The 24,583-nt window shown below is 33.8% G+C and overlaps 3 protein-coding genes and 1 long non-coding RNA gene across 4 annotated transcripts; 1 reads left to right on the forward strand and 3 right to left on the reverse strand.

The window, feature by feature from the left end:
• Positions 1-4,474: 4,474 nt before the first annotated feature.
• On the reverse strand, positions 4,475-5,395 carry LOC108475451 (uncharacterized). The gene is made up of 2 exons (XR_001869976.2): positions 4,797-5,395; positions 4,475-4,684 (listed from the first exon to the last, which is right to left on the reverse strand). It is a non-coding gene; the product is annotated as an uncharacterized LOC108475451 (long non-coding RNA).
• A 256-nt stretch (positions 5,396-5,651) lies between these two features.
• LOC108475309 (uncharacterized) lies at positions 5,652-6,005 on the reverse strand. The gene has a single exon (XM_017777276.1). It carries the CDS (start codon positions 6,003-6,005, stop codon positions 5,652-5,654), a length of 354 nt encoding a protein of 117 aa, XP_017632765.1.
• A 5,797-nt stretch (positions 6,006-11,802) lies between these two features.
• Positions 11,803-16,130, reverse strand: LOC108475410 (glutamine synthetase leaf isozyme, chloroplastic-like). The gene is made up of 14 exons (XM_017777373.2): positions 15,887-16,130; positions 14,218-14,484; positions 14,056-14,095; positions 13,857-13,960; positions 13,728-13,776; positions 13,524-13,630; positions 13,365-13,452; positions 13,144-13,272; positions 12,961-13,035; positions 12,803-12,856; positions 12,686-12,723; positions 12,444-12,603; positions 12,285-12,345; positions 11,803-12,123 (listed from the first exon to the last, which is right to left on the reverse strand). Exons 2-14 carry the CDS (start codon positions 14,466-14,468, stop codon positions 11,984-11,986), a joined length of 1,296 nt encoding a protein of 431 aa, XP_017632862.1. The 5' UTR covers positions 14,469-14,484; positions 15,887-16,130; the 3' UTR covers positions 11,803-11,983.
• Positions 16,131-19,464: 3,334 nt separating this feature from the next.
• LOC108475411 (BTB/POZ and MATH domain-containing protein 2-like) lies at positions 19,465-24,483 on the forward strand. Its single transcript, XM_017777374.2, has 4 exons — positions 19,465-20,621; positions 21,286-21,634; positions 23,332-23,608; positions 24,177-24,483. Exons 1-4 carry the CDS (start codon positions 20,203-20,205, stop codon positions 24,356-24,358), a joined length of 1,227 nt encoding a protein of 408 aa, XP_017632863.1. The 5' UTR covers positions 19,465-20,202; the 3' UTR covers positions 24,359-24,483.
• Positions 24,484-24,583: the final 100 nt, after the last annotated feature.

A 24,583-nucleotide genomic window follows, 5' to 3' on the forward strand; every position in this document is an offset into this window, starting at 1 on the left:
ACGGTCGAGAGGTTATTCAGATTTTGGAGGATATGTTAAGGGTTGTATCATCAATTTTCGTGGGAGTTGGGAGGACTACTTGCCATTGACGGAGTTTGCATACAATAACAGACTACCAAGCAAGTATTCAGATGGCTCCATATGAGGCACTTTATGGGCGGAGATGTCGACGCCCTCGTGTTGGACAAAGTTGGGTGAACGACAAGTGCTTGGACCGGAGTTGGTGGTAGATATCTTTGAAAGTAAGGTTAAGTTGATAAGAGATCGATTAAAGAGGCATCGATGAGCGAAGTCGTATCACGGACCTAAAGCGCAAAGAGATAGAGTTCGGTTGGGGATATGGTTTTTAAAGGTTTCACCTTGGAAAAAGATCTTGAGATTCGACAAGAAAGGCAAATTGAGTCCGCAGTTTATAGGGCCTTATCGAGTTCTTAAGCGAGTAGGGCCAGTAGCGTATCAGTTAGAGTTACCACCAGAGTTAGACAGAATCCATGACGTTTTTCATGTGTCTATGTTAAGACAATATCGATCGGATCCCTCACATGTTGTGCCAGTAGAGGAGATTGAAGTAAGGGCTGATTTGACCTTTGAGGAAGAACTCATACAAATTTTAGATCGAGAGGTTAAAGTTCTAAGAAGGAAGTCGGTTCCGTTGGTAAAAATCTTGTGGCGTAATCATGGGAGGAAGAAGCTACTTGGGAATCGAAGAGACTATCGTCAACAATACCCTCAACTATTTGGATCGAGTAAATTTTGAGGCGAAATTTCTTTAAGGGGGTAGAGTTATAACGCCCCAATTTTTGGGAATTCGTGAATGTTGGCATAGGTTTAATTATGTTTGTGGGCCTCTAGAAGGCCCAAGCTTAAGATAGAACCGGTAATTTTAGTTAATTTTTGTTCCATAAGAAAAGGGAGTGAAATTATGAAATAGGACTTATGTGAAAATGTTTGAAAATGCTATAGGCTAAATTGAGGTGGCCAAATAAATAGGAGTGCAAAATAGGAGGATTTGCATGACAAACCTCCCATTTTACATGAAGTGGCTAGCCATCATGTTGTTGTAGACAATATGAGTACTTGATATCCATAATTTATGGTACAAATTGATACAAATTGATAATAGGATAGGTAAATGTTTCATAATAATAGGTTAGGTAAATGTTTCATAATAATAGGTTAGGTAAGTGTTCCATGATAATAGGTTAGGTAAATGTTCCATGATAATAGGTTAGGTAAATGTTTCATGATAAGAATTTCATGTCTTTTGTATTAAAGAATTAAATGGATGAAATATGAAGTTTTATTAAAAGAAAAAGGGTGAAAAGAACAAAGTTTTGTCCATCTTTGTTCATCATAGCTGAAAGTTAGAGAAGAGAAAAGAGAGGAGAAAGCTCTTGAGTATTTGGTCATTAGGAGGAGGAAAATTGAAGGTAAGTTCTTGGTACCTTGCTTCTATCTTGAGGTTCATGAGTTCTTCTTGATTCTACCTTAACTCTTGAAGTATATTTTGATTTTTAGTTGTGTTGTGAGCATTTGGTCATGAATTAAAATGAAGGAAATGGTTGTTGTTTCATGTTCTTTTGATGAAAATGGAAGATATGTGAAGTTGAGCCAAACAAATAAGCATGCATGTGCCTTAGATGCTAAAGGAAAATCGGCTAACATGTTGTGCTTTAAAATGATGAAATGGAGATTATGCTTAAGTAAAAATCATAGATATGTGATGATTGATTGGTGATATACATGTTTAAATAACATGCATGCAAGATAGGTGTATGAAAGAGTGATTTGGTAATAAATCTGCTTGGGACAGCAGCAGTAACGTGACTTTGGAAAATCACCATAAATTGTGGGAGATGAATTAGAAGCTTAATAAATTATGTAATTAAAGCTTAATGAGTCTAGTTTCAAATGGAATAAACGAGAACATATTTTGAATTCTGTACAATGAGAAATTTGATTCGTAATGAAGTGTGGTCAGATTAGTCAAACAGTGAAACATGGGAAACTTTGAGAAAAATCTGGTATTGATTGGCTAAACCAAAAATTCTGAAAATTTTATGGATAGAATATATATGAGTCTATTTTCAAGGAAAATTAACGGAACTTGATTTGGAGTTTCGTAGCTCCAGTTATAAATAATTTAGTGACTGTTGCTCAGGAAGACAGCTTGCAGCGAAATTATGATTATGTGGTAAACATTGACAAAAATTTGTTAATGAGTTGCTTATTGATTTCTTATAAGCTTACTATGATCTGTAGGTGTGGTTGGCCGAATATTGTAAGGGGTTAATACGTAGTTTGTATTTGAATAGTTAGATTAACGTGTTAGTAATCCAATTGTAGGTGGTTCGTGTGTGGATCTCGTCAGCATATCGTCGCAAATAGGTGTGTAACTAACACCCTCTTTCTTAGTCTAGATCGGCAAAAGCCAAAATGCCGAAATGCCGAAAACTGGTATTTTGTAGATTTGCGAGTGTGCGAATGCTCGTGAGGTAAATCGATTAATGTTTTTGGTAAGTTGCAATGTTTGGACTGCAAAGTGCATGATTTCTATGCCCTCGATATTTTTGGGCTTAATGGGCCAAAATTGGAATGATGGGTCAATCTGCCCAATTCGGTAAGAACCATCGATGCGTGATTCTGTTAGTACGTGAAAAGTAGGAATATGCATGAAAAACCCTAAAATAGATAAATTACTGAAATACCTTTAAAAGTGAAAAATTTACGCTTTACCCTAGTAGATAAATTACCGAAATACCCCAAGGTTAAATTGACCTAAATGCATGTTTGATTGTTGTTATTTATCGCATGCCATGTTGTTATTATCTCGATGCATGGACCGGGATTGATTGGAAGTCTTGAAAGTGGCTTGTCCACGTCTTGGAGGCTTTGCCTCAATTTATTGATAATCGACGCAAAGGCAAGCAATGTGGAGTGTTAAATGGGTGGGTTGAGCTATTCCCCACATGGAGTGTATGGTGGGTAGGGTGGAGTGTAGTGGTTGGTGGGTTGAGTAGTCTCCCCAAATGGGCTTGCATATGTTATTGATGTTGCATGTATTTTGAAATGGGCCTGGGCCATCTTTATTATCTGAATAAGGGCTAAGGCCCGGTTATTATAATCTGAAAAGGGCTCGCCCAAGACCATCTATTACCCAAATGGGCTTGCATATGTTATTGATGTTGCATGTATTTTGAAATGGGCCTATGGGCCATCATCATTATCTGAATAAGGGCTAAGGCCCGGTTTATTATAATCTGAAAAGGGCTCGCCCAAGACCACTGATTACTGAATGGGCTTAGGCCCAATGGGCTTGAGTGACTTGGACTTTGAATGGGTTTTCCTTACACACCGAGTTTCCCCAAACTCACCCTTTTATTTTCATCCACGCAGAAATCCCCAACCATAGTGGGCTTGGAGCTATGAGGGAATTCGGAGTGGCCACCCGCTCAAAGTTTGATTTTCTTCGGTGAACTGGACATCCTTTTAATTACGTTTGAGGTTTTGGGCTTTTAAATGTAATAAAGCCGCTTATTTATTTTTGATGGTTTTAATATGTATTACTAAGATAGGTAATACTTATTTTAACTGTTGAAATTAGATAGCTTTAGGCGCGTTTTCAAAAACAACAGTTGATTTCAAAATAACACGACAACAAGCAAAGCTTCCAATGAAAGTATTTTCAAAATTAATCACTTTTCCTAAAAATGACTTAATCGAATCGGTTTCCTAGAAATATCCATGACGTTAAGGTGTAGCAATGGCGGTATGCATGTCTAGGATTGGATCCGAAGGAGGTTGGTACTTAAGCGATCAGATAGACTCACCACCTCTTTTACGGTTTCCTACCGTGCATGACTTCCATTCACTTTAACCCTTAATGAATTAATCTTTTGAACATCAAGTACGATTTTCTAGACTTAGAATGGAAATTTTTTTTTACGTTTTTGATGTGGCATGCCGGATCCGGCCATAACTTCTGGGCCGGGTTTGGGGTGCTACAGATAAAATATGTCGGCTTTATTGATTTAGAACCATTTTGAATGGACAGTACGTTTACTTATGATTAGTGTAAAAATAATGGTGATGGTGATATTAGATACTATAATAATACTATAACATTAGACAAAAAAAAAAACTAAATGTACCGTACTGAAAGTAAACATTCATCCAAGGGACCCATAGTCAATTAAAATTAATTCACAAACTTAACTTACTTAATATATATGATTTTGATTTATTTTTAATATATTTATAAATATATTTAAATACATTTTCATAATATATAAAAAATAAATTGGTTAATCGAGCACCGTTAATTCAATTAGGTTGTGTAAGCCTACTCAATCAATAATTTAAATTAATATTGGAGATTGTTGGTTAAATACATTAAATTCAAAAAATTGATCGAATTGATTGAAAAGATGGAAAACTCACACCTATATTCTTAGTGGCAAAGATGTTTGGGGCATGGTGGTGAAGCTTTTAAGTGAGTGATCTTATTTATATATAAATATATGTGTGTATATAGTGTATGCGTGTGCATGCACTTTACATTTATCCTCTAATAAATTCTGACTTAGATTTGCATTACCAAGATCTACAGTTGAAGTCGACATATCCTTCTTACTAGCAGGATTCTTGATAGCATCAACAGACTTTCCACCGAGGAAAGAGTACACTGAAATAGAATGTCAACAACATTTTAAAAAGTATTGTGACAAGCTTCCTAACGATTTGAACATCATCAGGGAAAGAACACAAAAGAATAAAATGCAGATCAGCATACATACAGCATAAACCTGAATGCACCATCCTTTGCAACAGAAGAAAACCATTAAAAACAAAGGACTTATTGATTGAATCCAGGAAAAAATAGACAAGCTCCAGCTTCAAGGATCATTTTTAAATCCAAAAAATAACATACAACCTGAGCCTGTAATGCAAGAATTATATAGTAATTTATATAAGTTATGAAAAATGCAAGCTCCATGTGTGGTACCTTGCTTGGTCAATAGATGTCAGATAGCTAAAACTGTTAACTTGTATAAATATATGTAACAAGATAGAGCATCTATGAACAAAAGGGTTAAAAAAGACTCCATTTATAATTAATATCTGGTGAGTGACACTTAGCACAAAACTGAAGCAAAAACTATGATGCCAGTACACACTACAATCTCTTCCAATTTCAGTCTTTTCTTCCTGATCAAAATGGCCTCTTCAACAGTTGTGGTGACCAAACATATCCACTGTGTAGAAAGAAACAAGTTGTCAAAACTCGGAAGAACGGACAATTCCAGTTAGGGCAAGACAGCAGTAAAATGATGTCCTTGGAGCAAATTCAGCATGTTTTGCTGCACACCTCTAAATTCTGCTTTGACCCAATATTCTACTAAACAAATTTAGGTGGATTATAACTATGAATTATGAAATAAACAAATTAATAAAATTTGTAAATTGGCTTAAATTCTAAACCAATTCAGGTGTTGAAATATAGAATCATATTCAAAGCCCAGACAAATTGGATTTAGATTACAACCAAAGTAGAAACGAAAACCTAATTCAAGCGGTGCAATTATTAAAACCCAAAAAAAGTAAAACATAAGGAACTCAAACTGACCAGAAGATTGAGGATGGTTGGAAGATCACTTGCTATTGTCATTTTTGTTAGTGTCGGAGTCATTTTTGTTTGTGTCGGAGTTGAAAGAGGGGAGGGGATTAGAGCCTTTGATGACCCAACCGAGGGCGAAAAAGGAAACCCCAGCAAGAATAGCAGTGCCCCAGGCGTGAGAGTACCAACGACTGTACTGCCGGATGGCGTACCTCCATTGATCTCGGAGGGTAGAAGGGTCAGGGTTAGTGAGGTCGGGTGGGTTGGGGAAACGGACCCTTTGATGGCCCGAGAAATCAGAGGCGGCGTTGCTTTCGATTTCTGGGATTGATTTATTAGGTGAAGAAGAGAGGTTTTGATGGGATTGAGGCTTCTGATTTTCTGACATGGTTACTGCTTAGAGAAGCAAAATTTTCGTTTGAAACAAACATCGAGGGATTCCAATTTATCTTCCACATTTCTTAACCAGCCGATAATTTTTTTTTATTTTTTAAGGGTAAATTATAAAAATAATTATTTTTTATTATCCTATATTATATTTTAGTCATTTATGTTTAAAATATTATATTTTAATCACTTACGTTATCATTTTATTACGAAGTGATTACTTTACCATTAAACTCCGTTACTTCCCTAATGATAGTATTACGTGGTAGTCCTATGTGGCAGTCCAAATTAAATTTATTTAATTAAAAATCTATGTTCATCTCAGCAATTAAACATCCAAGTTAGTATTTAAAACTCATTTGGACTATCACATAGGACCACTATTAGAGAGGTAATAGAGCTTAATAGTAGAGTGACCACTTCGTAACAAAATGATAACATAAGTGACTAAAATATAATATTTCAAACATAAGTAATTGAAATATAATTTGGAGTAAACAAAAATGACTATTTTTATAATTTATTTTTTTAATAAGTGCTCAACATTTTAGACGTTGGATTAGCTTTCAGCTAATTTTGTTATGCCAACCATCTTAAATTCGATTTTTATGTGTAAAAATTGAATAATAATTAACGAAGATTATTTTAATGCAGTAAACTAATTCCTAAAATAAAATCACCTTGTTTTTAGAAAACGAATGGTTAACCGCTTACAGACGGCAGGCTCTTGGTCTTGTTATTCTAAAAATATAGTCCTTAATTAATCTCATGAGAGTAGGAGAAGGGACCCAATGTTTTCCATTACAAACTCACGCCTTAGAGCTCAAGCAGTAAGGAAATCAACACAACAATTTACCTCTCGAAAAATGTGGACGATGTTACATACAACAGTGACATAAGCTACTTACACCTCAAAATGGTAGGAGTAAAAGGATCCCGCATATTAAGAGCACTCGTGACTTTCTTGACAGCTAAAAGGGAATCTGATTCAACTAACATATTCTGCCAAACTCCAATGCCAACATGATAGCATGAACCTCGGCTTTCAGCGTTATTCCTTAATCCTTATCCTATTTTTATTGAGAATCCCCCTAACCATGCACTATCATGGTTTCTTGCAATACCGCCCCCCGCAAGATTCCCAGTATTAGATTGAGCTGCACCATCGACATATATATTTTAATGATGGACCAAGGTGGAGTCTTCCACAAAACCAAACCAACAATCTTGAAAAATGAAAGTTGACGGTTCTCCCGTAGTCTTAGAGAAACATCAAAAGAGGAATAGATTACATATAATAAGACTATCCTCACCAATCGGTGAGTTGTCTTATTGGCATTCTAACAAGTCCATAAAAAGACAACTGCTACTTCAATTCCAAACAACCATGCAAAAATAACCCATATTCAAATATGTAAGAATTATGCGAGTTTCAAACATTAACTACTTTCAAGTAATTGATGACACCCTTTAAAAATGCACCATACTCATCCCTTACATTAGGATCTTCTTGTACTATATATGTTTGATATTTTAGTTTTGTCAATGTTTTTATATATTTAAATTACTACCATATGTATTAAATTTACACTATTTCATAATACATATTTAGTTATCCGTAAGAATGAAACATATATTTATAATTTTATAAAAACAAATATAATATAAAATACTACTTAATATTTTGAAGTTGGTTGAGTCTAGACCGAAATTGAAATTCAAGTTGAAGACAAAAATATTAAGTACAAATCAAGAAGTGAGGAGTTAATATAGGTGCATGAAAATAGGGTCGGAGTAGAGACATAACTGATCTTAGTAAGTAGAGACATAACTGATCTTAGTAATTGTTTTTTTTAACCTGTTTGATTAATAATTGTTGAGTTTATTATAAATTAGAGACATTCATAGGTCGAGTCGAGATTATGCATGATATTAATATATTTTATATTTTTTTAAGCTTAGTTTAAAATATGAGTCTAAAATTTTGCTCAAACTCGCTTATATATATTTGCCAAAAACTAATTTAAGCCCATTTTTTAGTCGAGACATGTTTTTATCTGAACAACATCATCAGACATCATTCTTTGCATGATTCCTGATTCGAGAGCTTTTCAAGAATTCATCAAGTTTGCCATCTTTTCTCTTATTTTACGTTTTGGAAGGATGCAAATACATGATAGGTTATAAAGTGAAAATTCTTTTAATTTCTTCCAATATCCTATTATAATAGGTGAAAAATGTTTTAATAAAAAAACCTTTTAAAAAATATTGAATAAAAATAGTTCATTTTAATATTAAATTTATGTGTTTATTTTAATTATAGAAATAAATTTATAAAGGAAGATTACAATGTAAAAAATCATTTTAAAATATTTAAAAGAAGTTCATTTAAATATGAAATTTATATGTTTATTTTGATTATGAAAATAAATTTATAAAGGGAGATTATAATAATCCTATTAAGAACTAGGTAATGTTTAGCTCATAAAAGAAAGAAGAATTGTTATGAGAAACTGATTTTCTTTCTATTGTAAATTGAATCAATACTTGACATTTTACATTGATAACACTGTGTATATATCGAGTTTTGCATAATTACTCTTTAATAAAATTGCTAGCTGTATCAACTGCATTAGTTTGCTAGACTACAACAGACTGGCTGCTCCTTGAGCTAACTCATATGATCTCTAACATTCATCCATCTTCTCAACGGGCAAGACCCGAAGAAGATTTTGAAAACGTGTGAAAAATGCCACTGAAAGTGGTTTGGTGAGCACATCAGCAACTTGATCACACGCGGGAACTTATCCAACCTCAATAGAACTATCAGCAACCTTTTCACGAACAAAAAACAAATCTAGCTCAACGTGCTTGAACTTAGAATGTAAGACAGGGTTGGCTGCGACGGCTACCGCACCAGAGCTATCACACCAAACATGAGGAATATCAACACTGAACGTGTAGTTCGCGAAGTAGTGACAATAACCAAGTAACTTCACTTGTGACTGTAGCAAGGCTTCTATACTCAGCCTCAGCAGTGGACCGATAAACCACTTGCTGCTTCTTAGAGCACCAAGATACGGGAGTGCGACCAAAATAAACATAATACCCAAAATCCAATCCCCAGTTGGCATCAGCATATCCAACCAACGACAATCGAGCAGACGGATGACAAAACAATCCCAAAATCAAGCGTGCCACACAAATAGTGTAAAACGCGTTTTAGGGCAGTCATATGAACAGTAGTAGGATTATGCATGAACTGACAGACTCGGTTTACAACATACGTAATATCTGGCTGAGTAAGGGCAACATACTGTAATGCACCAGCAAGACTTCTGTACTCCGTCGGATCCTCTAGACGTTCACCATCATCTTTAGACATGGTAGACGAGCTAACCATTGGTGTATGAACACTCTTTGTGTTGGTCATCGAACACCAGTCAAGAATATCACAGATATACTTCTTCTAACACAGATGAAGACACCCAGATGAAGAACGAATAACTTCTATCCCAAGAAAATAGTGAAGATCGCCCATGTCTTTAAGCGAAAACTCATCATTTAACAGCTGAACAAACCATTCTATAGAGGCAGACAGGCTTCCAGTAATGATAATGTCATCAACGTACATGAGAACATATAGAGTAGATCCAAACTTGATTCGAACAAACAAAGATGCATCAGACTTGGACATTACGAAGCCAACAGATACTAGAAAATTCTTCAGCTTCTCAAACCACGCACGGGGAGCCTGACGAAGACTATATAAGGCTTTCTTTAGGCGGCACACAACAGCTTTGCCAGTCGAATCACATTGAACATAACCCGGAGGTTGTTGCATGAATACTTCATTATCAAGATCCCCATTTAAAAAAGCACTATTAACGTCCACCTGTCGAAGTGGTCATCCCCTGGAAACAGCAATAGATAAAATAACTCGGATAGTGGCAGGCTTTACAACCAGAGTGAAAGTCTCCTCCTCCTCTTCAAAGAGTTGAGAGCCAGAAGTTTCTAGAAGGGCACATAAGGTCTTGATTCGGGAAACATAAGCTTTAATAGAATGATTACCTTTCTTGAAAGAATAGAGTTCATGGCGGATCTTCGATTGCTTCGCACTAGTGTCAGCCGCAAAAATGTTTATAGCCGTGGTCTACACATCGCAAGCCATGCAAGCATCTGTGAAGGAGGATTGAAGTGAAGGATTGACGGTGGACAAGGCCACGAAGTAAGGAGCCTATCCTGCTACGTGAACACCAGGCTGACGGATTCGGAGCAAGAGTTCCGTCTTGTGTTTGAATGAACCTCAATGGAGGAAGTAAAGTTCCATCTAGAAATCCAGTTAAACCATAACCATCAACAATTAACTTTACCTGTTTGTGCGATTGAATGTATGTGCCATCATCGAGTTTGATGACCTCATGCCGAGGAAACAAATTAGTGACGCGATCACCAGCGAACACAGCGAAAACAGGCTCACCGGAGGCTGAATTGGCGGAAGTCATGGTAGCCAGAGGTCCAGAATTCAACTGGTGAATGATACCATGTTAAAAACTAGGTAATGTTTAACACATAAAAGAAAGAAGAATTGTTATGAGAAACTGATTTTCTTTTCTGTTGTAAATTGAATCAATACTTGACTTTCTACATTGATAACACTATGTATATATAGAGTTTTGAATAACCACTCTTTAACAAATTGTTAGCTGTATCAACTGCATCAATTTGCTAGACTACAATAGACTAACTGCTCCTTGAGCTAACTCATATGATCTCTAACAATCCCACCAAAAATTGGAGAAAAACCATGTGGTTCTTGGATGGTTTTCGGCAAAGTTCATTATGTCAACAATCTTGAGTTAAAGAAAAAAAAAGTAACTTCTTTCAAATGTACAATAATTTGAGCATTATGAAAATTTTGTATGCAAGTTCGACTTTTTATGTATAACAATTGAGTAACACACTGACTTTTTTAATTATATAAGGAGTTAATAGTTATAAATATTAAATTAAAATTTTAACAAAAATTTTATATATCAAAATTTAAATATTTTTAATAAAATTTAATATTTTAAACTAAAAATATTTTGTGAATCCTTTTAATAGTTTTAGGTAGAGTTGAACCTTTTATATATATATATATATAGAAGATAGACTTGTGTAGGTTGTACACTTATATTTTTTATAGCCATCTGATCGTGTGTAGATTGTATACTTATATCATTTATAACCATCTGTACAGTTTTATTATTTATAACCGTTTGATTGTAAAAATTTGACCTATCAATAAAAAGGCACACTCATACCATTTGGAACCCTTCGATTGTAAAAGCTTGACCTATCAACAAAGAGGCACACTTATACTATTTGTAATTGTTTTGTTCTTTAAGACTTGACCAATAAGGAGATACCTCATTGGTATATACTTAAGTTGCATCTTTGGTTGTTATAAGAGTAACGTAGTCCTACATGGATAAAACTTTCGAGCTAAGGTCATACATTAACAGAACTAAAATCTCAATATTTGATATCAAATACAAGTGATCAAATTCGAGTATCAACATATCCCTCAACCTTCTTAATTAGGTCAAATTCAATTATTAAACATTAAATCCAACATATATCAACCACGATTTTTTAAAAAGTTATTATATTAAATTTTTATTTTAAAAAAATTATTTTGGTCAGTCAAAATATTTCATATTTCATTTTATCATGTTTGTATCTCATTATATATAAAGAATGGAAAATGCTATGATAATGAAAAAAATTGAAAAAGAACACAAAAACAAGGTGAATATCCAATAACAAAAGATAGAAGATGAGTGATAACACCATTGATTTTAATTTACAATACAATCCATTTGAGAACCATTCAACAAGCCAATACTTATTTTAGGCCAGATCTTCCCTAAAACCCAGCCTAATTGAAAATAAAATAGAAAACCATCTCTATGAATAAAGCTAAACTGCTTTAATTTAGACATTCAAAGCAATCTTTTGAGCAGCAAGTGCTTCAGCTTCAAGTGTTGGCTCATACAATAGTGTAGTTTCTGCCAGCAATGCTGTCACAACATATGGGTCCATGTTCGATGCCGGACGCCGATCTTCCAAGTAACCTAACAAACAAACAATGAAATAATAAACATAAGTCTCTAGTTCATTTAGTTCTTGTAACTCATCGGGACGTTTGTTTGTCGGTCCGGTCTTTCTGAAGCTCACAAGTTCATTAATCATTCATCTGGTTGTTAGAAGGCAGAATTTTTATTGATGATAATACCTTTTCCATTCTTCTCAGTGTCACGCCCAACTCGGATTGAGCAACCGCGATTAGCCACTCCCTACAAGTTCGATCATGAAAATTGTTATAAACATTAAAGAAGGCATACAAAGTGTCAATGGCTTCCATCACAAGGCAAAGGTATCTCATGGAACATACCCATGAAAACGTGTTGATGCTGGCCGTTTCATGCTTTCCGGTCAGTCTTCTTTCGTTTCCCTCACCATAGGCACTGATATGCTCCTTGTGGCGAAGCGACAAATTCAGGATTGCTTTCTTTATAACTTCGAAGCCTCCATCTTCCCTCATGCTCTTAGTACTGTGTTACAAAATTTGTATTGTTGTAATTCAAGGTGATACCATATAAGTTTTACCAAAATAAAACTTAAGAAAAAGGTTACCTGTAATTTGTGTGGCATCCAGCACCATTCCAGTCACCCTAGCAATAGGAAAATGAATTGAGAAAACACACTGATGGACTAATAGTAAGAACCCAACATTGCGAAATTTTATGTTACCTCTATTGGTTTAGGATCGAGGGAGAGTACAACACCGGCTTGTTCAGTGATTCTCTGTAAGAATATAGTAAAGTATCGGTAAGTTATCAGATTAATTAACATATGATTAATGTTAAAACTGTTTTACACTGCTTGAATTCATTTAAACGAAGAAATACCTCGAGAATGTATCTAGAACACCAGATATGATCTCCAGCTTCGATACCAACACTTGGACCAACTTGATACTCCCACTGCATGGTAATTTACAGAATCAAATGGTGATAACTAATGAACAAACAAGCATGGATGTAATGATACTTCATTTTCGATAGCAAGGTGAGGACTCGAAAGCAGCACACCTGGCCTGGCATAACCTCCCCGTTGGTACCACTAATGTTAATGCCGGCATACAAGCAAGCCTTGTAATGAGCATCTGAGATATCACGCCCAAATGACTTGTCAGCACCAGCTGCACAGTAATAAGGACCCTGCATTTGGAATCAAACAGCCATGTTATTACATGGATTTACAAACCATTACAACCGTTTTACTGTCGTATAAAATTGAGTCATGTGATTACCTGAGGACCAGGATAGCCTCCAACAGGCCATCCCAAAGGCCATTTCACATTTTGTTGAAGTAAAGTGTACTCTTGCTCAATACCAAACCTAAACAGAAAGGTACAATAACATGAGGGCATTTCCTTCGAATAAGATAAATGAAATAAAATGATTCGTACCATGGTACTTCATCGACCACCTTCTTGTTACTGAAAATCTCAGCGGCACGGTGGCGCTTGTTTGTGGGAATAGGCTCACCAGCTGGTGTGTATGAATCACAAATTACCTTTGTAAAACACAAAAGTAAACATTAACCACACCATATAATTTACTTACAAAACTTTCAACAATTAATTTACTTACAAGCCTTGGATAGTACTTACCAAGATATTGTTACCTCCTCGGAAAGGGTCCTTAAAGATTGCTTGAGGGCTGGATGAAGTTTTTAAGTCAAAATGGTGTTTTGATGATAACAAGCAATAAAGAATGTTTTACATTTCAAAAGGGCTTACTATAAGATAACTTCACTATCTTCACCGGGTGCTTGTCCAGTACTTGATCCATCATAGTTCCACTTGGGAAGCTCAGAGGGATGTTTAACTGGCTTTGATATTGTCTGCAAATTGTAAGAAGGACCAAAGAAACATAATAAAAAAACCAAACACCAGATTGAGAATCATACAAGTTTAGTTTTAGTAGTTTATTTCTTACCCTGGACTTGCTACGCATATCGAGTCCACTGCCTCCTATCCTGTTTCAATGCAGAAACAGCAGATATTGAGGAAAATTGCCACCTTTAATCTAACATTTGAACATAGATATGTGTAAGTGTTACTTGAAACATAGATAAATGTGTTAGCAAAGATAATGTACCAAATGTATTCAGCAATGATCTTGTCGGTGTATGGAGTGACGTCCATGTTTAGTAAGTTCTCTAGCCTGTTGACAGTGCTGTTTTCAGACAAGGCAACCACTTTAAACTTGCCAGAGCTTTTAGCAGCTCCTTTCTTGTTCTGTTTCAGTACCAGAGAACTCCACATTTTTGTTGCAATGGGACTTCCATAGGTTGAGGTCTTTGGAAGTGTCATTTGCCATTGAGTTGAGGGTGCTAAAAGCTGTGCCATTTTCCCCTTCTCCCAACTAAAATATATCAAATAAAGTATAAAAAAGACCTTAATTCTCAATATATTATACAAAAGAAAGAAAAAAGTAGAAAATTTGAAGGTCAAGAACTATAATTTTAGAACTGAAAATACACTAAGGTGTTCAAATATAACAGCAATGGCATAGAATCAATGTTTGAATTCAGATTACGGAAGAAGAAAGGGCCTAATTTTCAACTAAGATGGTATACATATATACATGCATATATGTATATATACATATGAAGGTTTAATCCAATTAGTTCATGTAGTCATCATTAAAAGGTGGCATTCAACAAGTGTGGAGTTAGAACCATCTTCAACTCAGTCTCCTATTCCTCTGTCCTTTATACCAAAAAAAAAAATGAAATGAACAATGGAAAGTACATAAAAGACCACTTTTTTAGGTTAAATTTTGCCATTAGTCCTTGTACTTTATGAAAGTTGTAGATTTAGTCCCTATACTTTTTCAAAATTTAAAATTTCAGTCCTCACCAAACAATAACTATTAAATTTATTAAGTTAAGTTCAACTATTTCCAAAATTTGACGCGGCAAACATATGGACTTAAAATAACTATTATCATTTATGTCAATATTGAAATTTCAAAATTTTAAAAAATATAGGGACTTAAAATGATCCAATGGAGAATATGGATTAGATCTACAGCTGTGCATAGTACAATACTAGTAATTGAATTTAACTTAACAAATTTAACTGTTACTGATTGGTCAAGAAAAAAATTTCAATATTCAAAAAGTACAGGGACTAATAGCAGAATTTAACTTTTTTTTACCTGTTCAACTCTACCAAATTATCATGGTCAGATCAAATCGTGGGCCACAAGGATTATCTTAACTTTTAGAACCTAGCTTGTTTTAGTTTCAAGCAGTACTTTTAGAACCTAGCTTGTTTTAGTTTCAAGCAGTCTTAATACTACATTATTTAGCAAATAAGTAGTAAAAAGAAAAGAATCTATATTCACAATCTTCAGCTTAATAGATATGGTGCTGCTGATCCAAAGCTCCAAATCCCAACCACTTATGCTTTATCCATAGGAAAAACTTCATTGGTTCTCATTTTTCAATGGCTAGTGGGGGACCAGTCAAGTTACAGCCCTTCTAAAAAGGTTCACATAAGAAAACACTTTAGAGTTAGAGGTTGAAACCTTATTGGGCAAAGATGAACCCATGGTTTAGTTTATCTGGTTCAAGCTCCAACAAGTCTGGGTTCAAAACAAAGAATCTAAAAGAGAACTTATAATGTCACTTTGATACATATACCAACTTCACATATAGAATATAGCTTCATGTTATCATAAAGTCATTAACCATAAGTGCATAATGTGAAGCACAAGATTATCAAGCAAAAAATAACACTGAGATAAAAAGAAAACTGACCTGGGAAGTGCCTGTAAAATGGCTTGAAAAAGGAACCAGAAAAATGGGGTATTGAGGAGATTGGCTGTAAGGGAGAAAGGAAGGAGACAAAGAGGAACAGAGTGAAGTGAAAATTTTATATTACAAGTATAAAATAAGTTGATAGAGAGGAGTTGTTGGCCTTTGAAGAACAGATAGGGATATGTTATGAGTGGAGGAAAATAGATTTTGGGACCCTTTAGTGCCACCAAGAGAAAAGTTTAAATTAATGGCCATACTTCAAAATTTTTAGATAAAAAATGGGGAGCTTGTGTCATTCATGTAATATATTATTAGATTTTGACTTCAGCAACAGAAGCTCTAATTAAATCCAAATGAAGCTGTTCATATACACCAAGAGAAAATTAAGCATAACGGCATACAATATTAATTTTATTTTAAAAATTTTATTAAAAATTTTATTATATGTAATTTTTATTGATTTATAAATAAGTAATGATAAATAATATTAACTTAATTAAGAATAGTTAAAAAAAATATATTAATATAATATAAATATACGAATATTTTTAAATTATATATATATGAAATGAATGGTGGCGTGTGATAATGCTCTGATAGCGGAAACTATTTTAGCTAGCGGTGTGACAAATAGTAGAATATTGGAGCTGCGATTGATTCATCATTTTTTGAGTCGTGTTTGGAGAGTACGTTTTTAACATATTTCCAGATACTACAATAAAATTATTGATCATATGGCTAAAATTGTAAATTTTTATTGAAGCCTCGATTTTGGCAAAAAAATTACTCAAATCAGATATTGACTATTTTATTGATATTATTTAATGATAAATTATTTTAATGTAATCACATTTTTGTTGTTTCTTTATAAAAAAATGAATTATAGTAAGATAATATACATGAAAATGAGAATTATTAGATCTAAATTGTTGATTATGTTTTATTTAATTATAGAAACTCCAATCATTCACCATGAAAAAGGGCATTGAGAAGCAATTATTGTGTTGGTAGATGAAGAGAATGGCCTGTGACACTTTTAGAACCAGTAGATAGATGAGGAATCTTTTATGTATATGCAGATCTGTGTTTAATTTTTTTTTATATATATATAGAAAATTTCAAAGTTTTTTTTAATTATAATAATAGAGTAAAACTTAAATAATAAATACGATTAATATGACTCAAATTCATGATATACCTAAAATATTAAACACCATTAACTATCAAACTATTAAGTTAGGTTTAAATTCCGAAACACTTTAATGAAAATAAATTTAGGGCCATGCATTTGTTGGTTTGTTTAAACCAATAATTAAGTCTATTGCCTTTTTCAGGAAGCAAGAGCTTTTTTTTTGGGATTTTTAATAACATGCGGTACATATGAATTTCTGGATTTTGAAAAATCAAACATTTGTACTCTGAATTTAAAGCAAGACAGAATGTCAAATTTTCAAATTTGATGTGATGATCACCTGCCTTTAATTTCATAAGTCAAATTTTAGTTGGAAGTGTAGATGGAATATTATTTTATGGACTTTTTTATTATATTATTTATAGGTTTTTTTTCAATTATTTAATAATATTTTATATTTTTTTTCATTGATATATAATTTAGATAATTCTTTTATTTTGAATTTCGAACTTTAAACCTCAAATTAAGGTTTGAGATTCGAGATTCGAGATAAAGTTCCAGGTTCAGGATAAAAGAATTTATCAAAATTATATGTCAATAACATGAAAACTTTGTTAAAATGTCATTAAATAATTGGAAATGAACCATAGATGAAGTGGTGGAAGAGCCCATATATTACAAATAAATAAATTTAAGATAAAATGGTTGTAATTTTTTCAGTATTTTAAAATTTTAGTTTTGATTAAAGGTTAATATTAATTTTATTATTTTTTAAAAGGGATAAATTTAGAATTTATATATGAATTTTGATTGAATGTGCAATTTGATACATGAACTTGATGAAATCTTTGTTATAAATCATTTTGTACATTTAAATAAATAAATCAGTTTTTCATAATAAATAAATATAATTAGTTGTGTAAGCCATATGTAAACTTAAAATGATGTTATATTGATAATTATGTTAGTAATTTTATGAAAATTGAATCATATAAAAATTAATGTATAATATTTTATATCGGATCAAAATTTATATGTAGTTTTGAAATTTATTCTTTTTGTTAAATCTCACTTGGTAAGGCATATTTAATCATTGTCATTTTGATTAAATTAATCAAATTAAAGTACATAAATAAAATTTAAAATTATTTATGGTACATAAATTAATAACAAAATTAAACAATTTTAAAAACGAGAGTAGACCTCTAAAATTGATAAGTCAACCTAATCTCCAATCAATCAGGTACATACCCAATTGTAAGGTGTGAGATTTAAATATTATATAACAAAGCATGAAATTTTTAGTGGGGTATATATGGATTTAGACTCTCTAACTTTAATAATTAACTTTAAGGTATAGTTTTACATAGTTCTACATCAATTGATACTAAAACTAGTTATCGTATCTTTTAATTGTGATCACTCAACGTGAGTAATGATGTTAGTATTATAATATCCATATGGATTTAAAATAAATTAGTGTGAAATTAACTCGTGTGAATATTAAAACTGTAAAAGCATGATAGATTATTTTTACGATATAATTTGAATATTAGTAGTATCTAAGAACTGTTCAAATAAAAGTCTTATAATTTGTTCCTTAAAACTTAAATTTAAATGAATTATACAAAAGAACATCTTTTAACCATTAAACCAATCACAAAAATTAAAACCCAACCTTGTAGATAAAAATGGAGATAAGGATCAAATATTTTTATCATCTAAGTTTTGACTCGATGGTGAAATTTAAAATTTTATGTAAATGTATGGATTCGAGTTTTATTTTAGATGAATGTGTGACTTCTCATAATTAGTCATGGTTAATTAAATAGTTATTTAATTACGTGCTTCTAATGATTTTAGATTTATTTGTTGGGTATTTTATTCTATTAATGATGAATAAAATAATAATTGTTTTTCAAAGTTTAAAATATTTTAATTTTTAAAATGACGATAAATTATTAGAAAATAAGATTAAATCTCTTGAATAAACTCAAATAAATTTAAATTTTATTATTTGACTCTACACATCAAGATTTTTTTTTAATAATCTCATTATAGGTTTTGATTATGTTTGCTCTTTTAAAAATAATGTTTAGAACTACCATAGTCCCCTCCCAACCTAAAATAGGAGGATAATACAACCCATGTCCTTCTACATTGATAACAATGTCCATGCCAATCGAGTTAAGACTCAATACACAAGTAACAAATTCAGCTCTATATGACTAACCTATATAATTGAATTGGAAATTGTAGATTAAGAGTGAGTTTGAATGAGCGGCGCATTTACCCGTAATTAGTGTAAAAATAACGATGATAATAAAATTAAATACTGTAATAATAATATAATGTGAGATAAAAAAATAAAACACAACACACTACACTCTACCGCCCGTCATCTTACCCGGCGTGAATGTAGGGAATTGGATTGTGAGGATAAGATGATGAAGGCCTACTTTCCTTAGCCCAAGAAAAACCAAAATCAATGAACAGATGAAAACTAACACTAAAACCAAAAACCAAACTTTTGATTATCATTTTCTTCGAGAAAGGAAACTTCAAGCAAGGTTCCTTGCTTTGCTTCCATTATTTAAAAGTGTGTGCCATTCACAAATATATCACCTTTTTTTTATTTCTTCAACTTTTTTTCAACTTTGCCGTCACGCTTTCATCAAACAAACAAAAAAAAAAAAACAGCCTTATTCATCTCTCTCAATTTCCCCCTTTTCATTTTTTGAATTTGCAAATTTTATCGATCTTGTTTGAAAATTCGCTTTCGATTTCTGGAATTTCAAGTTCTTTTCATTTGGAATTTAATCTATTTCCGTATTTGGTTATTGATATTCTCTTCCGATTTCGAAGTTTTCTTAATCAAATTAGGGTTCTTAATTACTGATTCGAATTTACGAGAATTCGATCGATAAAACCCTGATTCAGTTCTTACCCATTTCAATTCCGACCAAAACAAGGAAAACCCGGTTCTTCGATTTCTGAAAGGAAAAAGAAGACTCGTACTTCAAAAATCTCGGTTGCCTTTCCCGAAAACCCTTTTTCTGGTTTTAATTCCCAATTAATCCAAAAGAATTGTAAATATTAAGCGATTACCCGTTTCGAATTCGTTTTCAACCAAGAATAATAATACCCAGATCGTCAAGATCCCGAATTCAGGCTTCCGCAGTTAATGGGCACAATTAGCTTTCACAGAGAACTTCCTAAACCCTCTACTTCTTCTTCCCCTACTTCTTCTTCAACCTCATCTACGTCTCGGACTGAGACGGTGAATGGGTCCCATGAGTTCAAGATCAAGGGCTATTCCCTTGCCAAAGGCATGGGAGTGGGTAAATACATGGCTTCCGATACGTTTATGGTGGGGGGCTATGAGTGGGCCATTTATTTTTACCCGGATGGAAAGAGCGCTGAAGATAATGCTACCTACGTTTCTCTTTTTATTGCTTTGGCAAGTGAAGGAACGGATGTAAGAGCGCTCTTTGAGTTGACCCTTTTGGACCAGAGTGGGAAAGATCATCACAAGGTGCATAGCCATTTTGGGAGGATGCTTGAGAGCGGGCCTTATACACTTAAGTATCGTGGGAGCATGTGGTGAGTTTGGTTGTGATGTTTCCTTGTGTTGTAGTACTACTTTTATTGCCTTTTTCTTATATTTTGTTTCTGCCTTGATAATTTGAATTGGGACTGGAAAATTTGAATTAGATAATTATTGTTGAAAGTTTTCATTGAGATTAAGTTACGCACTTGCAGTTACATCTATGAGGCGAGTTATGGAATTTCTATTTCAGTTGTTTTCTCTGCCTATAGTCTCGGGAAACCTAATGAATTATTGAGGGGGAACTAGGTTGAAATGAAGTTAAGTTGCACGCTGGCTTCCTTTTAGGTTCTAGATAGGAAGATCTAGACTTTTACATTGACTTATTATGGTTTGTTTCAACTCTAGAACGATTTTTTTTAAAAAAAAAAAATCAAAATAAATTTATTAATCTGTGGTTGGAAGAACTATTAATGTATGAATAAACCAAACGCTTATCAGTGCATTCACGTTTTAGTGGTCTTATTTCTGGGTTTTTTTTTTTTTTGCAATCTGGAATTTTGTGGAACTCTTTGCTGAACCAATCAAATATCTGTAAACAGTCATTTTTTACCTTGCTATAGTGGTCTGTTGTAGTAACTCAGTAATTTTGATTCATGCCTCTTCTTTATCATTTTGTGTTAAAACATCATTAAATGGTTGTCATGTCCTTTGTTGCAGGGGTTATAAACGCTTTTTCAAAAGAACTCTTCTAGAGACGTCAGACTACCTTAAAGATGATTGCCTTTCAATTCGCTGTTGTGTTGGTGTAGTTAAGTCCCATACAGAGGGACCTAAAATTTATTCTATTACAGCTCCACCTTCTGATATTGGTCAGCATTTTGGGAAGCTACTAGAAAGTGGGAAGGGAGCTGATGTGAAATTTGAAGTTGATGGGGAAATATTTGATGCCCACAAGTTGATCCTCGCTGCCCGCTCACCTGTATTCAGGGCACAACTTTTTGGTCCATTGAAGGACCAGAACACGCAGTCCATTAGAGTAGAAGATATGGAAGCTCCTGTGTTCAAGGTTCTCATCCTTCCTTGATCTAATCTTATTTTCATATTATTCCTTTCATCCCTTTATCTGGTCTATTGAGCAAGTTCGTAATCTTGCTGAAAACTAGATCGGCTTTTAACTTTACAGATGCTTAGGATTTTTATTTGCATTAGCTTCAGCTAGTTCTGTTTTTTGTGATAATTTCTTTCTGTACGTTTGTCTTTCCATCTATTTTCAGTGTTTGGAACTAGGATGATGTTTATGCTACCATTCTCTTTCCCCAGCTCTTTTGTTAGCTCTTGGACGTTCATAAAGGTCAAATTAGATTTGAATGAAATGAAGAATATGGTTAATATCAGTACCTAAGAAGCAACAAATAACCAGAATTGTTGGAAGTTTTTTTTTTCCCTTTACTTAGCACTCTTTTGCTGCAGTGCTGTCTAGTTATTAGAAATTTTACATGTAGACGGTGAGGTGAAGGCTCATTGGAATGCAACTTGGCTCATTAGAATGCTACCTGACTTTTCGTTGCCATTGCTAGTGTGTTCTTTAGTTCCCATAGATAGTACATAGAACTCAAGCATCACAATCGTCGTTTTCTCTTGTGCAAGCTTAAGGGTAATAGGTATCAAGAAAGAGAAGGTTGTTTTCACTGAGGTAGATGTCTTATTGTGAATTTTGCTAGATTGAATTGGTTTTATTGTATGTACGATTCTGGTTCAGGGTTTGTGATCTTGTGCGAAATTTGTCTTTCTGATGGCATATCATAAATCTCAGAGTTTTTTAAATTTTTACCTTGTCTTGCAATTAGAAGCACAAATTATTGCGATTAGGAGCAGAACATGATGGTTGTTTCTGAACTTTCTTCAAGGTGTTCTGTGTCTCTTAGGAACTTATAATGTGTGTTCGTAATGAGCATGTTTTTGGGTGGTATAGCAAGGTTCATAGGAAGAGGTAGGTCTGTTGGTTCTTTTTGTTAGTTGAGTAATTGTGGTGCCATACAGGATGACTTATACAGGAGTCTACATCGGGATTCCTCTCCTATGGCGGTGCTCCTGTACATAATTCTTCCTAACCTCGGTTAAGGTTTACTGTCCTCTTTTGCTTCCTTTCTAATTGCCTCTTCTTTTTGCACAACCTATTGAACTAGTGGAATACTATCAAGTATAATTTAAGCTGACATGGATTTCATGATCATATACTCTAAAGTGTTTTGATGAAATTTCTCAGCTGTCTGCAGCAGTGCTTCTGCTAGATGCATTGAGGATCCTGCTTTTGGATGAGTGAATCCTGCTGTTTACTTGTAACATCGGGCACTGATTGTCCTAAGTGTTAGATATTTCCTCACATTAATGTCTTTTAATTTCTAAATGTTGCTTAATGTGCATGATAGTGGATAAAATGCAATGAAACATATGGAGTTGGAATAAGGAAGCTTGATACAGATGACAACATGGCTTCCTTCTACTTGGTGCACATGGAGTTGGAATATGGAAGCAGATCCATGTCATGAGATTATTGGCCCTGCTTTGGTCTCACCTTATAATGAACCAATGTTCAACTCTTGTCTTTTCTTTCTGACTAAACATTAACATAGCATTCTCTGATCTTTAAAATTTTCCTAGGCATAATAAAAACTTGCGGAGCCTTTTGTGAGGATTCCCAAGGTGACTTGGTAAGTGTTCTATAGTATGCATCTTCTTATTACTGTGTTTGAATGTTTGCAGGCGTTGCTCCATTTCATTTACTGGGATGCCTTACCAGACATGGAAGAGCTCATGGGTTCAACTTCTAAATGGGCTTCTACGCTTGTAGCTCAGCATCTGCTTGCCGCTGCTGACCGTTATGCGCTTGAGAGGATGAGATTGCTTTGTGAGGCTAAACTTTGTGAGGGTGTTACAATAAACACAGTTGCAACTACATTAGCCTTGGCAGAACAGCACAACTGTTTGCATTTGAAAGGTGTATGCTTAAAATTCATTGCATTGCCAGAGAATTTAAAAGGTAAGGACTGTTGGATCCACATTGCTTCACTGCTGCCTGCACCTATTAGGCTTTTCTTGGTAGGAAATATGAGTATGGGGTATAGACGGATTCTTTTTAATCCAATGGTAATCATGTCCCTACTTCATTGCTTGATCATTGCACTATTATACCCTTAATATTTTCCATCTTTCTATGTTTCTACCAAGAATCTTATGCTTTTCTTGCTAGGGTGAGAAAAATAGAAAGATTTTTTTCCCGTCAGTCTGCCTGGTAGGAAAGAAAATTGAGAGAGAAAACAATTTTGTTTTCATGCTTAGCATAGTAGTGTTGAAAAATGAGAAACTAAATTAAAATTCTAAAAGAAGTACATGATCGCATAAATATGCACCCTTAACTTGCATCTCTCTAATTCTCTCATTAACTTGCATCTCTCTAATTCTCTCATTTTTTCAATTTGGAAAAATGTATTTTTAATTTATTGTTACATATCATGGATGATATTTTTACCTTAAAAAAAGTACTTTTTAATTAATTTTGTATACCTAGGACATTGTGAGAAATGACAAAATTGTTGCATTGGTTTCAGCTGTGATGCAAACAGATGGATTCGAGTATTTGAAGGAAAGCTGCCCGGGTGTTCTTGCTGAACTGCTGCAATATGTTGCGAAAATCGGGGAGCATTCTGTTATTTCTTGTGGATATCGGAAAGAAGGATCGTTGGATGGTTCTGATGTTAACGGTCGGCGTGTCAAACCAAGGCTTCAGTGATTTAGGGAATAACATGTAACTCATCCTTTGATTAGTAAGAAAGACTAATAAAAGAGAGCAATGTAGCAGTGGACATTTTTGGCTTGTACTAACTTTGGTGAATATACGAGAGTTTAAAAGTCAAATGGCTCATTTGTTTCTCATACTATACCCAATTCCTGAGTTCAGCCTATTGACCTCGTTGTGAAGATTATCTCAGAATGCAAAAGATCGAACAAACCACAC

This window comes from Gossypium arboreum, chromosome 3 (genome assembly GCF_025698485.1).
Source record: "Gossypium arboreum isolate Shixiya-1 chromosome 3, ASM2569848v2, whole genome shotgun sequence".
In the NCBI taxonomy this organism is placed as follows: Eukaryota; Viridiplantae; Streptophyta; class Magnoliopsida; order Malvales; family Malvaceae; genus Gossypium; species Gossypium arboreum.

Coding starts and splice junctions, on each gene's coding strand:
- LOC108475410 (XM_017777373.2), bottom strand. CDS start 14,468: ATGGCACAGCTTTTAGCACCCTCAACTCAATGGCAAATGACACTTCCA. Junction 13,453..13,523: donor GTGGTCGATGAAGTACCATG/GTACGAATCATT, acceptor CTTTCTGTTTAG/GTTTGGTATTGAGCAAGAGT. Junction 13,273..13,364: donor GAGGCTATCCTGGTCCTCAG/GTAATCACATGA, acceptor TTCCAAATGCAG/GGTCCTTATTACTGTGCAGC.
- LOC108475309 (XM_017777276.1), bottom strand. CDS start 6,005: ATGTCAGAAAATCAGAAGCCTCAATCCCATCAAAACCTCTCTTCTTCA.
- LOC108475411 (XM_017777374.2), top strand. CDS start 20,203: ATGGGCACAATTAGCTTTCACAGAGAACTTCCTAAACCCTCTACTTCT. Junction 21,635..23,331: donor TGGAAGCTCCTGTGTTCAAG/GTTCTCATCCTT, acceptor GAATGTTTGCAG/GCGTTGCTCCATTTCATTTA. Junction 23,609..24,176: donor ATTGCCAGAGAATTTAAAAG/GTAAGGACTGTT, acceptor CATTGGTTTCAG/CTGTGATGCAAACAGATGGA.